The sequence below is a fragment of the Ammospiza caudacuta genome, chromosome 22 (genome assembly GCF_027887145.1).
Source record: "Ammospiza caudacuta isolate bAmmCau1 chromosome 22, bAmmCau1.pri, whole genome shotgun sequence".
NCBI classification, from domain to species: Eukaryota; Metazoa; Chordata; class Aves; order Passeriformes; family Passerellidae; genus Ammospiza; species Ammospiza caudacuta.
The window spans coordinates 8,599,545-8,625,002 of NC_080614.1; the positions used below are offsets into that span (position 1 = coordinate 8,599,545).

Below are 25,458 nucleotides of genomic sequence, written 5' to 3' on the forward strand. Positions count from 1 at the left end.
TGCTAAAATCCACCCAGGATCTTTAAATCTCTCCCCAACCCCATCCACGTGGAGGAACATCAAATAAACTTGGTTTTCCTCAAGCAAGGAGGTTGAAGGATCCAGAAGAGGAGGATGGATGTGGGGAGGTGGATCTGGCTGGGCACTGGGACTCTGTGCTCTGATCCAAGAGAGAACACAGTGAAGGCAATCAGCGTTTTTAGATTCTCAATCTGGGCAAGTACCAACACTTCCCTAGGACTTCTCCAAACAAGGACAGCAAGATCTGTCTCACTGAGGAACTTCTGATTACCTGCATAGTCCTGAAATGCAACATCTGAAGGAGCTGAACTCATTTATCAGCACAATGCAAAGGTTTCTGGGTTTTGCTGGCAGTTCTACTCATGACAAGCCCATGGCTGTGGCAGCTCCACCAAAACCAGAGCCAGAATTCTTGCAATGTGTATCTTAACAGCTTATTTTTCACTCCCAGGGAGATATTTAAATGATTTATCCAGATTTATCCAGAACCAGTGCTGGAGCTATAGTTATCCAGTTAAATTCTGGGTTATCCCATTTAAACTCTGTTTAATTTCAGATTCAGTTATCCCACTTAAAGAAATTCAATTCTTAATTTCTTTTTTCCCAGCAGAGAGCAGCTGAGGGGTGGATTTAGGGTTCCTCTCTGTGCTCCTGCCCAGGTCAGCAGCACTGTCAGCAGCACCAGGCTCAGACATGTAAATGCTGCTGTGAAATCCAGAGGATGGATAAGCTGTATTGAGAATAAGCTGATTATTTCCTCTCAGACCCTGCAAGGATCCACATCCTCCCCTGAACCCAGAGCTGCAATAAATGGCAGAGTCAACTCTGGAAACCTTTGAACTTTTGACTTAATTCTTGAGGGGGGAAAAGGAGCTGTAAACACCACAGGGTGTGTGCAGGGCTCTGGGACAAAGGGGCAGGAAAGCTCCCTCAGCCCTGGAGCAATTGCTGTCACTGACCTGGGGACAGGAACTACACCCAAAAAACAGTTAAAAAAAATATTTTTGTCCCACTACATTCTCAGCCTGAAGGTTTCAATTCCTACAGAAAGCAGGACAGGAACTACATCCCAAAAGCAGCTTTAAAAAACCATTTTTGTCCCATTGCAGTCTCAGCCAGGTTTCAATTCCTACAGAAACAGGACAGGAACTACACCCCAAAATCAGCTAAAAAATCATATATAAATAAAGAGCTATATATTTTTAAAAATAGATAAATATATAAATAGGAATAAAATAGAAATATAAATTATAAATGCAGAAATATAAATATGAAATAATAAATATAAGTAGAAATATAAGTATATATATGAACAATAAATATAAAATATAAATATGGAAATGTGAAAATAAATAAAAATTTAAACTATAAAAAGAAAATATAAATATAAATATAAAATATAAATTGAAATTAAAACATAAAATAAAAAAATAAAATGTAATATATGAAAAGAAAATATAAATTAAAATGGAAATATAAAATATAAAAGAAAATAAAAACATTAAATATTAAATAAATTAAACTATAAGCTATAAAATAAAATATACTAAAAATAAAATATTTTAAATATATATTTTTTAAATATATATTAAAAAAATCAAATTCTACAGGCCATCCCAGAGGCAGCTTACCATCCTGGTTGCCCCACTCCCAGTCAGGCCCACGGACCACTTTAGCCCCCTGGAACGTCCCTTTCAGGGTGATGCGGGTCAGGTTCTGCCGAGGGCTCACGAGGACCCTGCAAAAACAGAACCAGAGGAACAGACGAATTTGTTGCTGTTACAGAAGTGCCAAAGCTCTGCTCCAGCTGAGGACCCCCCTCACTTCTGTGTAATGGAATTTCTGGGGTGGCCCTGCAGGGAGGCAGGGATGGAGCTCAGCACCTCTGCAAGCAGAGACTCAGAGCAGCAGGGCTGTGGAATTCTGGAACATTCCAGGCTCCCCCAGCCCTGCCCTGCACCCCCAGCCCGGCACAGACCCCCCAGTGCAGGGAGAAGGAGAGAGGCACCTACGTGATGGTGAACAGGGGGTCTGATGTCCTGTTAAAGCAGCTCCCAATGCCCATGGTGTCACAGGGGCAGCTCCTCTGCTGTCCCCAGGCTGCCACAAAGGCACCAAAATCCACAGGGAATGTCTGGCTGCTCAGCCAGGGCACAATCAAAACAGCCACCAAAATCCACAGGGACTGTCTGGCTGCTCAGCCAGGGCACAATCCAAAAATCCTTCTCATCAGCCACCAAGCCACCAAAATCCACAGGGACTGTCTGGCTGCTCAGCCAGGGCAAAATCCCTTTTCAGGATAAAATCCACAAAGGCTTCTTATCAGTCACCACAATCCACGGGGACTGTCTGGCTGTTCACTCAGGGTACAATCCACAATGCCTTCTTATCAGCCACTAAAATCCACAGAAACCTGCCTGGCTGCTCACCCAGGGCACAATCCAAAAATCCTTCTCATCAGCCAGCAAGGCACCAAAATCCACAGGGACTGTCTGGCTGCTCAGGTTCAGGGTACCATCCACAAAGCCACCAAAATCCACAAGAACTGCCTGGCTGCTCACCCAGGGCACAATCCAAAAATCCTTCTCATCAGCCACCAAGCCACCAAAATCCACAGGGACTGTCTGGCTGCTCAGCCAGGCCAAAATCCCTTTTCAGGATAAAATCCACAAAGCCTTCTCATCAGCCACCAAGCCACAAAAATCCACAGGGACTGTCTGACTGTTCAACCAGGGTACAATCCAAAATTCCTTCTCATCAGTCTCCAAGCCACCAAAATCCACAGGGTCCTGCCTGTCTGCTCAGCCAGGGCACAATCCTTTTTCTAGGTACAATCCCTTTTCAAGGTACAATCCTTCTTCTAGGTACAATCCCTTTTCAAGGTACAATCCCCTTTCAGGCCACAACCCCTTTTCCAGGTGCCCCAATCCCTTTTCCAGGTGCCCCAATCCATGCCCTGGAGCCAGACAGGCTCTTGGCAAGCCCCAGCCCAGACAGGGCAGCCCAAGTTCAGCAGCTGCTGCACAGGGCAAGGGGAGGGAGGGAGGGGAAGCTTCCTGGGGCAGGGCTGACCTCAGAGCATTTCTTTTCCATCTAATACCTCCAGAGGGAAGGTGGAGACTCAGGAGGATAAAAAGCTTAGGCTTGAACTTAGTGTTTACTTATCCAGCAAATGCTTAAGTCTTTTACTTTTCTTAACCTGTGGTTTCCAACCCTGTGGGTTGCAAAAGAGGGAGGGACTATTAATGCCTTGCTGTTATAATGACTAATAATTAATATTCACTAATTAGCCAGGCTGGAGCTCAGCAGGAGGAAAATGAAGGAGATTTTATCTGCTTTAAGCACTATCAAGGCTGGATATTGTTATGAAAGAAGATAATGACAGTGGAGGGAAAGGCTCAGCTATAAAGAGCCACTGCTCAGCATTCATTTTATTGCACTGTCAGGCACTACAGACTGGCTCCAAAAACCAGCATGGATTTGGGTAGAGCCTCTGAAGCAGCCTGGATGTCTTCACTGCATTTTGTTCAATGTTTTTCTAATAATTTATCAAAGATGTCTGAGCCAAGCCCTGAGACAAAGTGATAAAAATATAATTCTCTCTTCCAAAGCCTCCTCTCACAAGGGATGGGATTCAATGCAAAGATTCTTAGTGATAGTAAAATAAAGCACCAAGCTGAGCTTAAGATGTTTAAATAGCAAAATATCCACCCCTCATTCTATTCTTAGCAGAAGTTCCCTTTTTGGATTATCATGTAACAGCAGTCACGTCCCAGCTCAACCCTCTCACATTAACCTGCCACCTCCTCTGAAACTTGTGGATGGAGACCAAAGAAAACAAAGCTGATCAATTTAGAAAGCTGAGTTTCCTTAAAAAAGGAAATTGTGAGAAACTCCATCTCCTGTCCTGCTGAAATTCTGGGGCCAGAAGTGCCCTCCTTCCCCAGCCTCACCAAAATTTGACCCTGATTCTGATGCAAGCACCAAATCTCCTCAGCCAAAGATTCTTATCAAGGTTTTAATCTAATTCAATGTTTTGCTCCAAATACTGGATAACCACCAAAGTTACCCAGTGTGATGCAAAAATACCCCTGGGATAAATTTAATCACCGTGGTGCTGCCTTTAATAACAAATTTAATTATGACAGCACAAGTCTGCAGCCACTCCTGCCCTACAAATTCCAAGGATATTAAATCACTGCAGGGCCCAGAGAGCACTTGGGAGCATGAACTGTCCAGAATGAAGTTGTGGCTCTCTGGGAACCACTCCCTGGGGATGCTCTGCCTGCTCAAGCTTCTCTGAGGTGCTGATTTGGGTTTTGACATCCCTGAGCTGCATCTGGAACAGCAGCATCAGCCTTGCTTTAAAGAGAGGGATGGGAGATCCAAATCCACTGATCTGGAGAAATTCAAACAAAAACTACTTTAAATCTGCAGCAGCAAGGAGAGCTCCTTCACACCAAGCATGGCTGACGTGTTTAGTGGGATTTTTCTGCTGCAGAAAGTTCTTACCTGAAGAAATAAACACAATTAAAGGGACAAGAAGTAGAAGGGATGGGCACCCTGTAAAGTGGCAGCCCATAAACCTGTGATAATAAATAAATATCACATTAAACCCTTCACAAAGGCACAGCTCTAAACCAGATTTTCAACTCATGGGACACACAAACCCCACATCGCAGCCAGCACACACAAAGATTCACCTCCAGAAAAGCCAAATCATTAATTTCTTGCAGGAACTACAGACAAAAGCGACCTCAAAGCAAGAAATTCCAGGTTTTCTAATCCCCCCAGCAAAGCTTCTCCTGAAACTCTTCCAGCAGAGGATAAAGGAGGCACTTCTGACAGATGGCTGCTGGCTGCTCAGGCAGGAACCAGCCTGAGATCAGGATCACACAAACCTATTTCAGGAGCTGCCTTCACCCAGATTTTTCCTTTTCAATCCTCTCCGTCCTTGACAAGGCACTGCTCACGACAAAACCAGCTGTATCCTTAAAACACATTAATTAACAGTGGTCTTTTTGGTAACCCCAAAGTAATCTGGATCCCAAAACCTATTTCAGGAACTGCCTTTATTCAGATTTTTTCCTTTTCAATCCTCTCCATCCTTGACAAGGCACATTTATTGACAAAGCAGGCTGTAACCTTAAAACACATTAATTAACAGTAGTGTTTTGGTAACCCCAAAGTAATCTGGATCCCAAAACCTATTTCAGGAACTGCCTTTATCCAGATTTTCCCCTTTTCAATCCTCTCCATCCTTGACAAGGCAAAGTTCATGACAAAACCAGCTGTACCCTTATATCATAAATGTGGATATTCTTATAACACATCTTTATCAGTAAAAACTGTGGTTTTTTTGTGACCCCCAAATTAATTTGGATCACAGAAACCTATTTCAGGAACTGCCTTTATTCAGATTTTTTCCTTTTCAATCCTCTCCTTCCTTGACAGGACATATCTATTGACAAAACCAGCTGTATCCTTAAAACACATTAATTAACAGTGGTTTTTTTGGTAACCCCAAAGTAATCTGGATCCCAAAACCTATTTCAGGAGCTGCCTTTACCCAGATTTTTTCCTTTTCAATCCTCTCCTTCCATGACAGGACATATTTATTGACAAAACCAGCCTTATAACACATCTTTATCAATAAAAGCTGTGGTTTTTTGGTAACCCCCAAAGTAATTTGGATCAATTCCTGCTCTGAAAAGCCACAGCAGGGAAGGTTTCAGACCAAGGCTACAAAATGGGAACTAAAAAGGTTCCTGCAGACAGATTTTCACTCAGAGATGTTCCCACAGAGCATTAAAAAGCAGAATATTGCACTGAGGAGATGCAGGAACACCACTGAGCACACAGAGTGAAAATGTCATTTTATCATCCTCCAACTTTCATTATTAGCTCAAAACCCAGCCAAAGCTGGGTCAGTTTCTCTTGCTTGAAGTTTTGATCATGTAATTCCAGCAAAGATAAAGATAAAATATCTCATTGAATATGTCTATATATCATATGTCAATACCTGTTATAGAAATGAAACAGAATAATCCAAATTACACAAGGGAAGCCCCAGTATGAAAATACACCTTGGTGCTCATGGTTGGGGTTTTTTAAGGAGGCACAGGCAATTTATCTGGCAAACTGTGGTGGTTTTTTCCATGAAATAAAATTTCTCTAAAGTAAAATACAAATCCATTAATAGATTAAAAAAAAAAAATCCATATTAATAAGTTAATTTGATTCCAAACATTCCTCACCCAAATTTCTTAGCTCAAATGTTAAAAAACTATTATTAAACTATTTATTAACTATTTCTTTTAAACAAAGTTTAAAATAAATAGTTGAAAATACCACCTGCTGAGGAGGTTGCTGTGTAAATAATTTTCATTATTTATATTATTGCCCAGAAATCAAACACCCAGCAGTTGTCACTCAGCTGCTGGATCAGCTCAGCTCCCAGAGCCACAGATGGGAATTTGGATTATTGAAACTGCCCAGACCTAAATCAGAGCACACACTTGTTCCTGGATCTGATTTCCAACTCCACCAGCCAGAGCTGGTTTAAGAATTACAGCTGAAAATAACTGCAATTTCTGTTTTGACTACAGGATAAAGCACAATGGGAGAAAATATTTGTATTTCTTGTGCTTGATTACACAAAACATTTCCCTGTGTAGCTCGCTGGCTCCTCCAGCTCCATTGTTTGCCAGGAAAAAAATAAAAAAATAAAAAACAAGGCTTGTGAAAAACCACTGAGGTTGTGATTTATTGGTGAGAAAAGTCCAGAAAATAACCTGGGTAAATTATTCCACATCTGAAATTCAGCCCAGCCCTGAGCAGGTGATCCAAGCAAAATGTTGGTGTTGCACGGGAATAGAACAACATTAATATTTTCTAGGAGATTATCTCAGGTTTGATTACAGAAACCTATTTCAGGAACTGTCTTTATCCAGATTTTTCCTTTATCCAGATTTTTTTCCTTATTTTTTTTTTTTTTGCAGAACTCACCAGAATGTGCCGGAATTTTCCAGCCCTAAGAGAAAACTGACGAGCTTTGCTTTGCTGCCCTGCTCTGCTCACAGACACTGATTTATCTCCCAATTATTCAGCAAATATTCAGGAAATGGATACAACAGCTCTGAAAAAAGCTCTTCAGTAAAACTCAGTTCCATCCTTTTAAGCCAAGGATGAGAGGCTCTCCCACAAGAGCCATAAAATCCAAACTAAACAAGAAATAAAAATAATATTTATTATATTTATTATATAAATATTATATATACAATATTTCATGTATAATATATATAATATATATTATATATATCATACATAATATCTAATATATCATATATAGTATATATAGTATATAATATATAGTATATAATGTATAAAATATATGACATTATATATAATGGAGTATATATTTGCTATATTTATTATATAAATATAAAAATGTTATATAATATAAAATATAATATATTATGTATAATGGATATAATTCTATTTATAATATCTAATCTATAACATATAGTATATATTGTATATAATATATAGTATAGCATATATAATGTATATTATATATAATATTATATATAATATAGTATATATTCGTTATATTTATTAGAGAAATATAATAAAAATATATAATATAATATAAATATAATATAAATATAATAAAAACTTTGGGTTATCTCTTTCTGTCCTTAAGGAATGGCCAAAGGTTTTATTGTCTACTTTACTCAGAAGGAAAAAAAGAAAATACTCTGATTTTCTCTTCTTTTTTTCTCTTCTTTTTTTTCTTTTCCTTTTTTCCTTCTACTTAACATAGAAGGAAAAAAGTAAAATTCTCTGATTTTCTCTCTTTGTGCCTAAGGAACTCCCAAAGGTTTTATTGTCTACTTTATTTAGAAGTAAAAAAAGAAACTACTCTGATTTTCTTTCTTTGTCCCTAAGGAACTGCCAAAGGTTTTCTCCTCTACAAAAAAAATTAGAAGAAAAAACTCTGATTTTCTCTTTTTATTCTTAAGGAACTGCCACAGGTTTTATTGTCTACTTTACTTTTCTCTCTCTATATACGTCTCTTTTTCTTTTCTATTTTTCTATTTTTGTTTTATTTATATTTTAATTTTTTAATTTTTCTTTCCTGTTGTTTTCTCTCTCTTTTTATTCATCTCTTTTCTCTTATATTTTTATGCTATTTGTATTTTTATTTTTCTTATATTTTTATTTTATTTCTATTCTTATTTTATTTCTATTCTTATTTTATTTCTATTCTTATTTTTATATTTTAATTTTCTGTTATTTTCTCTCTCATTTATTGGTCTCTTTCTTTTCTCTTATATTTTTATGCTATTTATATTTTTATTTTATTTATATTTTTATTTTATTTCTATTTTCCTTTTATTTCTATTTTATTTTATTTCTATTTTTCTTTTATTTCTATTTTATTTTATTTCTATTTTATTTTATTTCTATTTATCTTCTATTTCTATTTTTATTTCTATTTTATTTTATTTTATTTCTATTTTATTTTATTTCTATTTTATTTTATTTCTATTTTATTTTATTTCTATTTTTCTTTTATTTCCATTTTTCTTTCATTTCCATTTTTCTTTCATTTCCATTTTTCTTTCATTTCTATTTTTCTTTCATTTCTATTTTTCTTTTATCTATTGTATTTATTTATTTTATTTTATTTCTATTTTTATTATTTCTGTATTTTATATAATTTATATACGTTTTTACTCCTGTAATATATAATAATTATATTACATATCATATATTACATATATATATTATATATATATATTACATATATATATTACATATATATATATATATATTACATATATATACTACATATCATATATTACATATATATATTACATATATATATTACATATATATATTACATATATATCACATATATATATTACATATTATACTATATATTACATATTATATACTATACTATATATAATATGAAATATTATATTATATATTATATATTATATATTATATATTATATATTATATATTATATATTATTATATATTACATATTACGTATTACATATTATATATTATATTATATATAATATGTAATATATATTATATATATATTACCTATATACAATATAATTATATTACATATAACACATATAACAGCGTATTAAATTACATTATAACATTTATGTTATTCATATTAAACTCCTATTTCTTGTATTATTTTCTGGTTTTTATTCCCCTTAAGGAGGGGGGATGACTCACGGCTGGGAGTGCGCGGTCTCGTAGCGCTCGAAGGCGTGCGCCAGGTCGTGCTTGTTGCTCATGTAGCACTGCGTGCACAGGTCGTAGTCGAAGCACAGCTTGCACTTCCACCTCATGCCGCGGATGCCGTGCTTCTTGCAGCAGTCACAGATGATGTTGGGGTGGCGGACACCTGGCGGGGAAAGGGAATGGGAGATCGACAGGAATTCCAGGGAAAATCCACAGGAATTCCACGGAAAATCCACAGGAATACCACGGAAAATCCACAGGAATACCACGGAAAATCCACAGGAATACCACGGAAAATCCACGGGAATTCCGGGGAAAATCCACAGGAATTCCGGGGAAAATCCACAGGAATTCCACGGAAAATCCACAGGAATACCACGGAAAATCCACAGGAATACCAGGGAAAATCCACAGGAATTCCGGGGAAAATCCACAGGAATTCCACGGAAAATCCACAGGAATACCACGGAAAATCCACAGGAATACCACGGAAAATCCACAGGAGTACCGGGGAAAATCCACAGGAATACCGGGGAAAATCCACAGGAATTCCAGGGAAAATCCACGGGAATACCATGGAAAATCCACGGGAATTCCGGGGAAAATCCACAGGAATTCCGGGGAAAATCCACAGGAATTCCAGGGAAAATCCACAGGAATTCCACGGAAAATCCACAGGAATACCACGGAAAATCCACAGGAATACCACGGAAAATCCACGGGAATTCCGGGGAAAATCCACAGGAATTCCGGGGAAAATCCACAGGAATTCCATGGAAAATCCACAGGAATACCACGGAAAATCCACAGGAATTCCGGGGAAAATCCACAGGAATTCCACGGAAAATCCACAGGAATACCACAGAAAATCCACAGGAATTCCAGAGAAAATCCACAGGAATACCAGGGAAAATCAGGATTTCATAACCGCCCTTCCAGTACTGCAGAATGCCCAAGCCCTGTAGAAAAAGATCTTTGAGATCCACAGGAATTCCAGGGGAAATCACCCTTATGAAAACCACCCTTCTAGCATTGCAAATACGTCAAACCGTTTCAGAAAAGGATCTTCAAGATCCACACAAATTCCAAGGGAAATCAGGACTTTAGAACCACCCTTCCAGCACTGCACAGTGCCAAACCCTTCCAGAAAAAGACCTCTGAGATCCACAGGAATTCCAGGGAAAATCCAGTTTTCATAACCACATTTCTGGCAGTGCAGGATGCCAAAGCCTGCCAGAAAAGGATCTTTGAGATCCACACAAATTCCAAGGGAAATCAGGATTTCAGAACCACCCTTCCAGCTCTGCAGAATGCCAAAGTTCTATAGAAAAAGACCTCTGAGATCCACAGGAATTCCAGGGAAAATCAGGATTTCATAACCACCCTTCCAGTGCTGCAGAATGCCCAAGCCCTGTAGAAAAAGATCTTTGAGATCCATAGGAATTCCAGGGAAAATCCAGTTTTCATAACCACCCTTCTAGCATTGCAAATATGTCAAACCATTTCAGAAAAGGATCTTCAAGATCCACACAAATTCCAAGGGAAATCAGGACTTTAGAACCACCCTTCCAGCACTGCACAGTGCCAAACCCTTCCAGAAAAAGACCTTTGAGATCCACAGGAATTCCAGGGAAAATCAGGATTTCATAACCGCCCTTCCAGAAGTGCAGAGCGCCAAACCCTTGCAGAAAAACATCTTTGAGATCCACAGGAATTCCAGGGAAAATCAGGATCTTAGAACCACCCTTCCAGAAGTGCAGAATGCCAAACCCTGCTCCAGCAGAGCCTTTTCAAAGAGGGAAATCAGGTGGTGCTAAATGCTGTCCCATCACACAGTATAGGGACAGGAAGTGACTGTGCCAGGGGCTGTGCCCCTGCCCATGCCCTGCTCCAGCAGAGCCTTTGCACAGAGAGAAACATTACATTAAATTCTTTACAAATCACACAGACACATACAAGTAAGGCTCTAAATTATTACTGGGTTATTCTGCCACCAACAAATCCCAGCATCGCCAGGCAGGCAGCGAGCAGAGGCTGGCACAGGGGCAGGGGTGCTGTGGGCAGGAATGGCAGTGCCAGGGGCTGTGCCCTTGCCCTCTGTGCTCTTTGCACAGAGAGAAACATTAAATTAGACTCTTTACAGATCACACGGACATGCACAAATAAAGGCTCTAAATTACTGCTGGGCTATTTCGCACAGCCCTGGATGCGCGTGGCCGCGCAGGCAGCGAGCAGAGGCTGGCACAGGGACACTGTAGGCAGGAATGGCAGTGCCAGGGGCTGTGCCCTGCCGCGCTCACCTATCTGGGCGTTGTCATAGAGCAGCAGGTCGTAGGCGCCCTGGAAGCCCGTGCGGTAGTTGGTCCTGTTGCCCTGGTCCCACTGCACCACCACGGTCTTGTCGGGCGTGGTGGGGCTGCCCGTGCGGCCGATCTCCACCACGGTGCCCACGTTGCCCTCGCCGCTGTCCTGGCTGCCCCACTTCCAGTCCACTCCACGCACAACCCTCATCCCCACCTGCATGCTGGCATGGGGGTCCAGGTCCATGGATCTGCACAGCAAACCCTACGCGCGCTCCCGCTGCACTGGGGTCTCGGGCGGGGTCAGCATGGTCAGCACACCTGCGAACAAACCAGCAGAAATTCAGGGGGTGTGTTCCACACATCACATCTCATCTCCCCTCCCCCAGAATCTGCAGAAAAAATCCTGACTTGCTGAGATAAATCTGCTTTATTCGCTGTGAAAAATGTGTATTTTATGACTGGCTTTTGGCAAATATACAAATGAGTATTATATGTGTTATGTCAGACAGTGATGCTGTATTGATTTTTTTAGTAGTGTGTTAAATATAGTTTTAGGTTATAACACAATGTGAAAATAGAAACTATGCTATGTGAGATACTTTTTTAAAGAAAGGACTCACAGGGAGACAGCAGCCTCAGGACACCGAAATCTTTCAGAGAAAGAGAATTTATTGCTCCATTATCAGGAGAAACTTTTTCCTGCCTCACTCAGCCATGAAGATGCCCTCAGGATTCAGAGGAAGAAGATGACACTCACCAGACAGAATCCTGTATTTAAATGGAATTTATGCATCACTAATGAGGTGTATGAATATGCAACAGGCTGTTGCTTTTAAGGGTTAATCCTCTGTTAACTGTGTCCTTTTTTGGGCTTATTTTGCCCAGAAAAGGTACCTGGTCATCCATAACTCTTTATTTTTATTGTCTCATATTATCCTAATCCAAATTGTCCAAATTATTATTACTCTAACTACACTGCTATTTTTATAACCATTTTATTATTATTAAACTTCCAAAATTTTAAAAATAAGCGGTTGGAGTTTTTCACGTTCACAAATGGGATTCTCACAGCTTAAGCATTGACGGGAGTGACAGAAAATCTAACCAGGCTTCCAAGGCTCATCAGCACCTGCAATAAAATCCAAAAACTTCTTCCAGAGAGCTGTGCATTAGGGAAGAGAACTGGGCAAGGAGTCTACAAAATTCCAGTACCAGCCCTTGATTCCAAACTCAAGAATGAACACAGAGACACAACAGCAGCAGAAACAAGCAAGCACAGTAAATAAAATTGAAAGAAATGAGCAAGAAAACACCAACAGCAGCATTTTAGCAATAAAAGTGAATTTCAGTCCATTTTCAGGAAGTCTCCTCACATGCATCTCATCTTTTTACAGCACTGTCAAGTTTCACTTGCCCTTCAAGTCAGTTTTGGTTTTGATTTGAGGATACAGGAAGTTTTAAAATTTGAAAAAAGCATTTGCCTGTTTTCCCCAAGCAAAGGCAGTTTTACAAAAACATGGTCAATGTCAGATTAATTTCAGTCCTTTCCTGTTATTTATCCATGAGCCACAGCAGGAACAGGGCAGGGCTGCTGCTCCACCTGCAATAAACCCAGCAGATTTAGGGCTGCCTTTATTTGAGTGGTTCTCACTTATTTCAGTTGTTTCTTTCCCTTTCAGTAATATTTGAGTGGTTCTCACTCTGTTTTTTCATCTATTTCTTCACCTTGTTAAAGGATGTAGGTCTAAAGGAAGCACCAGTAAATTTAATATTCAGGAGCTTTGTGCAAAGTCTTCATTCCAGCATTCTGGCTTCCTAAAAAATTGATATAAACCAGCACATTTATTAATTTCACCTTGTAAATTCACGAATTTCAGCTTGTTAAAGGATGTAGGCCAAAAGGAAGGAAATTTATTAATATTCAGGAGAATATCAGTGAGATCAGCAAGACAGGGCCAGCCTTCCCAACTGTTGCCATGACAATGAGGTGAACACCACACAGATGCAGCACATCCTCAATTCTGAATTCAAGCAGATTCTTAAATCAAGCAGATTCTCAAATCCTTGTTTGATAAGGATAAGCATAAGACAGACAAAAGGAATGTGGCTTTCAATGTGCAGAGCCTGGAAAAATCTCCTGTAGCATCCTTGGGCACCCCTGGATCTTCCTCCTGAGCTATCCACAACACCCAGATTTTCTCAAAAATTGAAAGAAAGGATGCAAAGGGATGAAAAATGGGGATGGCACAAGCAGAGCTCCCCCAGTGCCAGGACAGAGAGTGTGGGGAGCTGCCCCAGCTGAGGGGATGTGCTCAGCCCCAGCAGCAGCTCTGGGCCCTGGATCTTCCTCTGAGCTATCCACAACACCCAGATTTTGTAAAAAATTTAAAATAAGGCTCAAGAGGATGCCAGGGGATGAAAAATGGGGATGGCACAAGCAGAGCTCCCCCAGTGCCAGGACAGAGAGTGTGGGGAGCTGCCCCAGCTGAGGGGATGTGCTCAGCCCCAGCAGCAGCTCAGCCTTGGGATGTGCTTTCAACGCTGCCACCCACCAATAAAAACATCTGAAACCAGCAAACCCTAAAAATAAACCCATCCTCCAGCCAAACATCCCCTTTTGAAGGCGTGGAGGAGTGGTTTGATGCAAAACCATCAAAAAAAAAAAAAAAATTGATGCACATTTGCAGCGTGAGCCTGATCTGTGCTCGGCCTCAGCCTCTCCCTGTCCTCAGTGCTGCGACACCCAAACACCTGGCACAGCAGGACAGCATCAAAGCAGCTGTCCTGGGGAACTGCACATCATCCTCCCTCCTCATCATCACTAAAGTCTCCCTGGGTCATCTTTCATTTGTTTTTGTGGGGGTGGATGTAACACTGCTGAGCTGGAGGTGCACCGGTGTTCACTGTCTCTGTGAGAGCAGGAATTATCAAAGAATATTCTCTGTGAGAGCAGGAATCAACAAAGAATATTCTCTGTGAGAGCAGGAATTATCAAAGAATATTCTTTGTGCCCCACAAGGAGCAGGAATTATCAAAGAACATCCATTGTGGTAGGAATTATCAAAGAATATCCTTCATAAACCCACATTTCCCTGTGCACTTTCCCACAAATTTTGGATGCTGCTGAAATCCTTCAAAGGAGCTGTCAGTTTTACAAAAAGCATCAGCACCCTTGAGGATGCCTTCCTAACCTGAATATTCCATTTTCCACACATTTTCTCCCATCCCCTCCTCAGGGGAGATGCACAACAGGAGGGAAAAGCTGCTCCAAATCTCAGCATTATTGATTTCCTAAGTGGAAATGCTTCACTCACTGAAGCAAATACTCCTCCTTGATGCTGCCTGGGCTGTAATTATTCCAGGTGGAGCTGCCAGAAATAATTCAGAAAGGAAACATCAGTTTCCCATGGGAATTTCAGGTAAGCATGAAGGAATAATCCAGATTTCTGAATCCTCAAATAACATTGTGACCTTGCCTGCTGTGACACAGGAAAGAGCAGCACCTCAGCTTTAGGAAATCCCACTAAAAGTGAATTGGAAAAAAAGATAAATTGGTTGGATTTCAGCTTTCAGCCCGCAAAATTTAAGCTGCAATAATTGTGGCAACTTTCTGCCAATATTTCAATATTTCAGCCCAATTTCCACCTGCTGGGAGGCAAAGGTTGCTGCTGGTGTGGCCCCACAGCAAACAGAAGCCAGTGCTGGAAACAGCTGACAAAAATCAGCGCCTGGTGATCACATTATTTGAACAGCATGGTAAACAGAGGATATCTTTAAAAGAAAAAAAAAAAATTTTAAAAAGAGCTTTTGTTTCTTCCCTTTAACCATATTTTGCAGTTTGAATTGTCTTGAGGTGAATCGCTCCACTTTTGAGATTTGCCCGTGCAGGAGATGCTTCCTCAGGTAATTTCAAATCCCACATTTCCCCAAAATTCCCAATTTCCCCAAGTGATCAGCCCCCAAATCAGCCAGAATTACACTGAATTTGAAAATAACACCGCTGTCCATTTCTTACTCTTTTCATTCTGTTTGCCTCTTCCAGTGCCATTAAATAAATTCTTACCAAGTCATTAAAAGTGTAGATTAATCAGCTACCACCACTGGAAAGCTTCAAGACTTAATTTTGGATATCCTCACATCAAAAATATCAACACAATTTTGGTGTCCTGGCTGAATTAACCCAGTTCATATTGAATTAAAATCTGCTGGGTTTTAGCACTTCCTCCACTATTTCAGGACTTAATTTTGCATATTCTCACATCAAAAATATCAACATAATTTTGGTGTTCTGGCTGAATTAACCAGCTTATATTGAATTAAAAACTGCTGAGCTTTAACACTTTCTCCACTGTTTCAAGACTTAATTTTGGATATCCTCACATCAAAAATATCAACATAATTTTGGTGTCCTCCAGTTCATATTGAATTAAAATCTGCTGGGTTTTAGCACTTTCTCCACTATTTCAAGACTTAATTTTGCATATTCTCACATCAAAAATATCAACATAGTTTTGGTGTCCTGGCCGAATTAAGCCAGCTCATATTGAATTAAAATCTGCTGGGTTTTAGCAATTTTTCCCCTCCTCCTGTATTTCCCTACAGAAATAAGGCTCAGCAGGGTTTTCCCCCTTTCCTGACACAAATTTCACAGCTCAATGCACCATCAATTATTGTTCCCCTACCTGCAAGGCAGAAATAAACACTTCTGTGTTCTTTAATAACACAACCAGGATCAAATACCTCTGCTCAAGGCTTATAGCTGCTAAGTTTATCACCAAGGTAATTGGTAATATTCATTATTCATGCCAAAAACCTGAAAGGTAATTAGTAATATTCATTATTCACGCCAAAACCCTGAAATTCACACAAAAATAGTTGATATTAGAGGAAAACAGAGCAGAAAAGCAGCAAAATACTTTTGATTTTGACACCCTGCAGCAGAGAAGCTGGGGCTGCCCCATCCCTGGAAATGTCCAAGGCCAGGTTTGGAGCAGGAAAATAGGATGGGATTTAATGTCCCTTCCAGCCTGGAATTCCAGGAGATTCCTCTGCGAAGCCTCAATGACATTTTTCTTCCTTTCTCCTCATGCAATCAGGAATTTTATTTGGTCTAAAATAGTGCAAAATGGCATCACTGGCACATGGGGGGAAGGCAGAAAGGAGCAGATGCTGCTTTTGTAGTTTAAATACCAACAGCAGATAAATGAATCCATTTTAATGATAAAATCAGTCTGAGATTAAATAAAAAAAAAAATCAAATATGGGGCAGCTGCCACTGGTGAAACAAATCAATCAAATAAAAAATAAAACCCTGAGTGAGGTGAAACAATTTCCAAACCTCACGTGCTCCCAGAGTATATTTAACTGTATTACATAAACAGAATAAAGCAGGTGATTAATAAGGCTCTGCTCAGGGATTTAATATCTTGTCATTCCAGCTCTGAGCAGGCACAGGCACATCCTGAAACACAAGGGACGAAAAGCTAAAAATAACCAGCCAGGCTCAGTCCCCAGCAAGGATTTATCTCTGCAATCAACACTTGGCCTTTGCAAATGCCAGCCCATTGATCTGGTTTGCCCAAAGTGAATTTTCCATTTCATTTTTACGCTGCCACTGAGTTGCTTCTTTGCCTTTCAGTAATATTTGAGTGGTTCTCACTCTGTTTTTCCATCTATTTCCACAAATTGTTAAAGGGTTGTAGGTCTAAAGGAAGCACCAGTAAATTTAATATTCGAGAGCTTTGCTGGAATGAAGAGTTTGCACATTCTGGTTTCCTAAAAATGCCTTGTAAATTTACAAATTTCACCTTGTTAAAGGATTGTAGGTCTAAAGGAAGCACCAACAAATTTATTAATATTCAGGAGCTTTGTGCAAACTCTTCATGGTTTCCTAAAAAATGGATATAAACCAGTAAATTAATTAATTTCACCTTGCAAATGTATCAATTTCACCTTGTTAAAGGATGTAGGTCTAAAGGAAGCACCAATAAATGTATTAATACTTAGGAGCTTTGTGCAAACTCCTCATTCCAGCATTCTGGTTTCCAAAAAAATGGATATAAACCTGTAAATTTAATAATTTCACCTTGTTAAAGGATGTAGGTCTAAAAGAAGGAACAGAAAATTTAATATTTAGGAGCTTTGTGCAAACTCTTCATTCCAGCATTCTGGTTTCCCAAGAAATGGACATAAACCTGTAAATTCATTAATTTCACCTCGTAAATTTATTAATTTCACCTCATTAAATTTATTAATTTCACCTCGTTAAAGGATGTAGATCTAAAGAAAGCGCCAATAAATGTATTAATATTCAGGAGCTTTATGCAAACCCTTCATTCCAGCATTCTGGTTTCCTATAAAATGGACATCAACCTGAGAATAAATGATCTAAATAAATGATTTTTCTTCCTAAAGGTGGAAGAAGTGACAGATAAGTTGCACACCCTGAATTTTGGGTTCACTGTGTGTGAGAACGGCAGAACCCAAAAGCTGCAGTGGACACAGAAACTGCACTGAGCTGGCCTTGAACCTTCAATTTAACTCAGATTTCACCTCCCTTTGATGACCACAGGCACAGAAATCTGAACCTGCTCCAAAAATGTAACGCTGATCTGCACCAAACCCCGACTGGCTTTGTCACTGAGAGCTGGGCACCAAAAAGGGCTTTTTGTCGGCAGTGAGTGGAGAATTAATTAAACAGAAAGTGACAGGGATCAGCCAGCAGCAAAGACACACAGAGTGTTTTTCATGAATCAGCTCCCTGCTAACTGCGGGACTGAAGCACGGAATGAACCTGGATTGCACAATGGTCAATATTTGCTTTAAAACACTGAAATGCAAACAGCACCTTTAGGAAACACCAGCACAAACCACAAATAAAATTAAAAAAAAAAAAAAAAAAAAAAAAAAAAAAAAAAAAAAAAAAAAAAAAAAACAGCAAAAGCTGTGGCCCAGCACAGGGCACTGGGCCTGGCTGGGATTCCTTCATTTCCTTCCCTGCTCTGGGTTTGTCACCAAAGCAGGGCTGTCAGGGGGGTTAAACTGGGGCTGAACAATCCAAAACTTCCCAGGTTTTCCCACTGAGGCTGAGGGTGCACAGGAATTTGGAAAGGAGCACCCTGAGATGCTCAGCAGTAAAAATTGGGGAAAGAAATGGAAAAGGGGAATGTTTGGAGTCTCTTTGCCTTCCCAAGCAACCTTTACACCTCAGGAATTCCTTAATTTCACCTTTCCAGTCCTGTTGTCTGTCTGGGTTAACCCACCTCACACAGAAAGGTCAGGGATGCTCAAAATTCACATTTCTACACCAACATCAACCAAACCCCACAAAAGCACAAGTTCAGGCTTCAAATTGCTGAGGTCAGTGCTGGTGTGGCCAGTGGAGAATTAAAAGTGATTACAGGTGAAAGTTCACAGAAGGAGCACCCTGAGGTGCTCAGCAATAAAAACTGGGGGAAGAAATGGAAAAGGGGAATGTTTGGAGTCTCTCTGCCTCTCCAAGTAATCCTCACACCTGAGGAATTCCTTAATTTCACCTTTCCAGTCCTGTTCCTTGCCTGCCAGAAACAGAAAGGTCAGGGATGCTCAAAATTGGCATTTCTACATCAACATCAACCAAACCCCACAAAAGCACAAGTTCAGGCTTCAAATTGCTGAGGTCAGTGCTGGTGTGGCCAGTGGAGAATTAAAAGTGATTACAGGTGAAAGTTCACAGAGAAAGCACCTCGAGGTGCTCAGCAATAAAAAAATGGGAGAAGAAATAGAAAAGGGCAATGTTTAGAATCTCTTTGCCTCTCCAAGCAATCCTTACACCTGAGGAATTCCTTAGTTTCACCTTTCCAGTCCTGTTCCCTGCCTGCCAGAAACAGAAAGGTCAGGGATGCTCAAAATTGGCATTTCTACACCAACATCAACCAAACCCCACAAAAGCACAAGTTCAGGCTTCAAATTGCTGAGGTCAGTGCTGGTGTGGCCAGTGGAGAATTAAAAGTGATTACAGGTGAAAGTTCACAGAGAAAGCACCTCGAGGTGCTCAGCAATAAAAAAATGGGAGAAGAAATAGAAAAGGGCAATGTTTAGAATCTCTTTGCCTCTCCAAGCAATCCTCACACCTGAGGAATTCCTTAATTTCACCTTTTCAGTCCTGTTCTCTGTCAGGGTTAACCCACCCCACACAGAAAGGTCAGGGATGCTCAAAATTCACATTTCCACATCAATATCAACCAAACCCCAACAAAAGCACAAGTTCTCTCTACCAGGGAGGGAAAATTTCAGGCTCCAAATTGCTGAGATCAGTGCTGGTGTGGCCAGTGGAGAATCAAAAGTGATTCCAAGTGAGAGTTCACACTGGGCATCTCGTGGATCTCTCTTATTCCATCCCATGGGATAATTGCTCATTGCTCATGATGAAAATTTCCTTCTGGCTTTTGATGAACTGTGTTCTTTCCAGGAGGGAGGAAAAACAGCTCCAGCCATTTGCTTTAATTGGAGCTGACAGTTTGCAGATTTGAGCCTGGAGACTTGAAAAAACTCAGCAGCTGATGAGAATCCACTTTTTCCTCAATAGCAGATCTCTTGAGTTAAATTTATATTGCTTCACAATAAAAACAAATACTCCCTGCCCACACACACAAGCACTAGGTGATGTTGTTTAAGTAAAAAAACCCCAATTATTTGCTAAGTTTGAATGAAGATCTTTGCATAGAAAAAAAGGGGAGAATGGTATTTAAACTTTTCCATGGAAGATCTCTGTGGAAAAGAAACAAAAACTCAATATTATTGCACTGAGTGATTCTTCTGCATTGAATCCACTTTTTCCTCAATAGCAGATCTCTTGAGTTAAATTTATATTGCTTCACAATAAAAACAAATACTCCCTGCCCACACACACAAGCACTAGGTAATGTTGTTTAAGTAAAAAAAACCTCAATTATTTGCTAAGTTTGAATGAAGATCTTTGCATAGAAAAAAATGGGAGAATGGTATTTAAACTTTTCCATGGAAGATCTCCATGGGAAAGAAACAAAACCTCAATAATTATTGGATTGAGTGATTTTTCTGCATTTCCTACCAGGAATCACCATCACTTTTCTGGCCCTTGGCACTAAGAGGTCAACAATCAACCACCTGCATCCCTTTTTCCTGTGCCCAGAGCAGTGACAAAGCCACAATATTAAAAAACCCAGTTTAATAAAGTCAAATACAACCACCCAGGGCAGCTGGAAAATCTCAAACAAGCTCAGAGATCCATCAGGAAGGGTTTCAGTGCACTTTATCATGCCTTGTGGGGAAGGATGGACTAGGTGGCCTCAGCAAAATCCCTTCCAGAACTATTTTCAATCATCTAGAAATAGAGGATCAGACAGAAACATATTCCAACAGTGAGAAATCTGTCTTGGCAGAGGATTTCAGCTGTGCTCTTCCTTGACATTGCTCTAATATATTTCTCAGAGGCAAGGAGACCATCTGGCCCAGAGCTGATGGTGTGGAGCCCTGGTAAAGCTCAGCTCTGCATCTCCCTCACACCAGCCATCAACTCCTATTTACCACTAAAATCTCAGTTCAAGCATTTAAAAGTTCGTAAGTTTAATGACATGATTGTCTTTTCTGTCCATAAAGTCAGCCAGTGTCCCCCAAGAGTCGTTCAAAAATCAAAATCCTGATTCACTGCAGGAGTGAAAAAATGAAGAGGAATTAACTCTGATGTCCTGAGGGTTGAACAGTGGGGCTGAGGAAACAGAGCTGTGGCTCACAGGTGTTTAAACTCTGGGACCCTCAGCACTGGTGGCACAAAGGGATTATTAGGAACACAATTTTTCCTCCTCCCCCTCCAATTTTTCCAAAGGAAAAGCAGCTCCTTCAGCCTGGCAGGAGGCAGCTGGAGCATAAAACCCACTGGATCCCTGATGAGCCTTGATAGCTCATCCTGCCAACCTGAGATTCCCCTTGAGGCTCCCAGAAGGGTCAGCACTGCCCTCCTGCCTGCTGTCAGCCTGCAACCTGCCCTTTGTGTGCTCTGAAAGCAGATCAGGAGCTTCAAATCTAATCTCTGCTGACATGCCTCTGGCCAGGCAGGCACAGGGAGCAGCACAGAGTGAGGAGGAGCTCTTGGTTTCTTACTCAGGAAGGTTTGAGGGGCAGCAGGTCCATCAGTTCACCCCCCAGGTCTGTGCATTTCACAAATCCAAATGTTTTCTTTGTGCTCTGGGGATTTTGGAGAATCCAAGAGCACCCTGCAGATGGGAAATGGAAACTGAGGTACACGTGGGGTTGGTGGCAGAGCCAGGAACAAAGCTCATCCCAACTCCAAGTTCTGCTCTCCACAGCCTGGTCACGGGAAAAGAAGGAAATTTCAACCCTTAATTCCCTTGGGATTCCATCAGGGAACGTGGCTCAAGGTCCAGGATCAATCAGCTGAAGGAAGGAAGTTTCAAACCCCTAAATTCCCTTGGGATTCCATCAGGGAACGTGGCTCAAGGTCCAGGATCAATCAGCTGAATATCCTGCCAGCACATCAATGGAACTTCACTGATTCCATGTTCCTAACTAAATTCTGGAAGATTTTTTTTCTGTGTTTTTGGAAAATTTCAAACACTGGTACAGAGGGAAAAGAAATATTTAAGTTCTGCAAGTCTCCCAAGAAACAACAGACTGCACTTTGTTTAAGGAGAATTGTGGGAGAGAATTCTCTCTCTCTCCCATCAGAGCTTCCAGGGAGAGCAATGGAAAGGTGAGAGAACGCTGCATTACAATTCTGGCCCCTCCAAAAACGCCCTTGACAAGCCATGAGTTATAATCCCTGAAAAACAGCCAGAACTCAAACAGGACTCTCCATTCTCTCCCTGGAAAACAGGAACTGAAGGGAAAGGGCAGGAGCAGGGCTGACAGCCCAGCCCTGAATCCTGCCTGAGCCCAGGAGCACTTCTGGAGCAGGGCAAACAGATTTGATGGGAACAGGCAGGGACAACACGACCTCAAAGCCCTGAACTCCACAGAAACCACCAGGAGCAGCCTCTGTGAGCAGCAAAACCAAACCAGGCAGGAGATGAGCTCCTTTCTGAGGCAGCAGCCACAGCTCTGAGCATCCTGCGCCCCTGGAGCCACCCACTTCCACATCAAGGCAGCTGAAAAAGCCATGGACATCCCTCTTCCCCAGAAAAAGGGAAGGAGACAACTGCAACCACCACACTCACAGCACTCCCACGGGTTTTTTCTGCAGTTTCCCAGACGTTTGACAAAGTTTCAGTGGAAAAGGCATCCCAGTTCTTCCAAACAATCCCAGCAGTGCCCATTGCAGAGCAAAGCAGGAGAATAACAGATTCTTCATGCACGAATCTGGCACAAGATTTTTGCAGCCACGGAGCTCCAAACATGCACTCAAAATAAATGTCAAAACATATGATGCTGTACAGCAAAATCAGAATAAGCAGAGAATTGTGCTGAGCCAAGTATCACACAGACATGAAGCTCCTTCTGATGGCAGTGACTCACAGAGCTGTGCAAAGAGGAAGGCATGGGGAACACAATCACCTTTGTGAAGCCTAAAATGGAAATATCTCTTCAATAAAACAGAGCCCATGGCGATGCTGTTAAATGACATTCTGTTAACAATGCTGCAGGCACCCTAAAGAACCCCTGCCCTTCCAGCACAGAATTAAATCAGTTTGAAAAACAGGCACAAGGTACTGAGGATACTCTCTCACTCTACCAGTGGCAGAGCTGAGACTACACAGAGATACCCAACTACTGCCCTGTAAGTCAAAAAAGAACTTTTTAAAGGAACCAAAAAACATCACCTGCTCCAGACACAAACCTAGACACTACAACTCAGAGCAGAAAGCAAAGCTCAAAATAGGGTAAGAACCTCTCCAGCTCTGCCAAGGCTGTGGAAGCTTCCCCTTTCACATCTCCATTATCTACCTGTCACACAGCATCATTCCCACCATAAAAATGGAGGATGTGGGTTATTTACAGCAGCTGCATCCCATGACAATTCACTCCTCCAGATCCTGAAACCATGAATGAAAAACTCAACAGGTAATCAAGCACAGAGGAAGGTCCTAGAAGGATGAACAACTGCATCATTCTCCACAGCAAAGGAGCAAAGGAAAGCAGGGAGTTGCTAAACAGAGGAGAAATAAAAATGGGATCTCATTTGAGCCAAATACACTCCTCCTATAGCAACAGAGAAGTGCAGAGGATGTCATGAGGCTCTTAGCCAAAAAGAGAGGAGGTTCAGCAGTAAAGCCAAGCTCAAGTGACCTCCATGAAGGTGAGCCAGGGCTCGCTTGCTTCCCAGCGAGGTAGGAATCAGAATTTGTGACATTCAGAAAGTAATTCTGCAGCTGAGCATGGGCAGTGAAATGAGAGCAAACACCTCCAGTGTCTTTAGTGCAGCCGCACCAACTTCTCCGGGTTTGCTCTGGGTTTAGCGTGGCCTCCATTCACAGACTGGAAATACAGAAACACGGGAGAGAAAAAGCCACACGTGCCTCAGCTCCGAGCTTCCTTCCCCACACGCTCCAGGGAAAACGAAATTCCCCGCAGGAATGAGCGCTCCCGGCTCACTGAGCCCGGCCTTACCTGAGAGAGCGGCCGGGAACAGGACGGAGCTCAAACCCGCCGGGGAAACACCGACAGGGCTGGAGCACAGCGGGGCCGGGGCGGGCCCAGGCCCGGCTCCAGGGGCCGGAACCACCTGGGCCAAAACGGCCCCAATCCCGGCTGAAGGTGCCGGAACCACCCGGGCTACAGCGGCTAAAATCCCGGCTAAAGGTACTGGAACTAGCCCGGCTAAAGGTGTCGGAACCACCCGCGATAAACTGGCCTCAATCCCGGCTAAAGATGTCAGGACCAGCCGGGCTAAAGCAGCCAGAACCAGCCGGGCTACAGCGGCCCCAATCCTGGCTAAAGGTGCCAGAACCAGCCGGGCTACAGCGGCCCCAGTCCTGGCTAAAGGTGCCAGAACCACCCGGGCTAAACAGCCTCAATCCCGGCTAAAGGTGACGGAACCAGCCCGGCTAAAACTGCCAGAACCACCCGGGCTACAGCGGCCTCAATCCCGGCTAAAGGTCCTGGAACCAGCCCGGCTAAAGGGGCCAGAACTACCCCGGCTAAAGCAGGGTTTAATCCCGGTTGACGGGGCCAGAACCATCCTGGTAAATGGACCTTAATCCCGGCTACAACTGCCAGAACTACCCGGGTTTAAAGGGGCCAGAACCATGTCGGTAAAGGCACCTTAATCCCGGCTACAGCTGCCAGAACCACCCGGGTTTAAAGGGGCCAGAACCACGCCGGCTAAAGCGGCCCCGATCGCGTTGAAAGGGACCAGAACCACCCCGGTAAAGGAGCCAGAACCACCCCGGTCCCTTCCAGCTGCCCCATCCCGAGGGGAACACCCCGGGGAAAGCCAGGCACGTACCTCAGCGCCAAGGCAGAGCCGAGGATCCCCAGAGCCACAAGCCCAGCGCTGCGCTCGCCGCCGTCCCTCCTCCATGCCCACAGCGGCGCCCGGGCGGGCGGAGAACGCGGGTGAACCCGGGCACCGGGGCTGGGATCCGCCCTTATCCCGGCACCTCCCGGTGTGGCTGTAGCAAACCCCCGCTGCCCTGAGCCGGGCCGTGTCCCCGGAGCCGGGCCGTGTCCCCGCGGCCGCCGCGTCCCCGCGGTGCTGCTGCCGCAGCCGCAGCTCGGCCCCGGGGCCGCCCCGCCTGCGCTCCCGCGGGCAGCCGGGAGCCGTAGTTCCGCTCCGGGCGCTCCGACTACAACTCCCGGGAGCCCGCGGGGAGCCCAAGGGGTGCCCACGGGGAGCCCCAGGCCCGGCTCGGCCCGGGGGTGAGGGGAAGGTTCGGGGCAGTGCCC

The 25,458-nt window shown here is 42.3% G+C and overlaps 1 protein-coding gene across 1 annotated transcript in view; it reads right to left on the bottom strand.

The window, feature by feature from the left end:
- The window catches only part of MIB2 (MIB E3 ubiquitin protein ligase 2), a 45,682-nt gene extending 20,438 nt beyond the window's left edge, over positions 1-25,244 (bottom strand). The window contains exons 1-4 of the mRNA XM_058818595.1: positions 25,019-25,244; positions 11,596-11,916; positions 9,287-9,458; positions 1,653-1,759 (exon numbers count right to left, since the gene is read on the bottom strand). Coding sequence (XP_058674578.1) covers positions 1,653-1,759; positions 9,287-9,458; positions 11,596-11,842 — 526 coding nt within the window. The 5' untranslated portion in view covers positions 11,843-11,916; positions 25,019-25,244. The remainder of the gene's footprint in view (positions 1-1,652; positions 1,760-9,286; positions 9,459-11,595; positions 11,917-25,018) is intronic.
- Between the last annotated feature and the right edge of the window lie 214 nt (positions 25,245-25,458).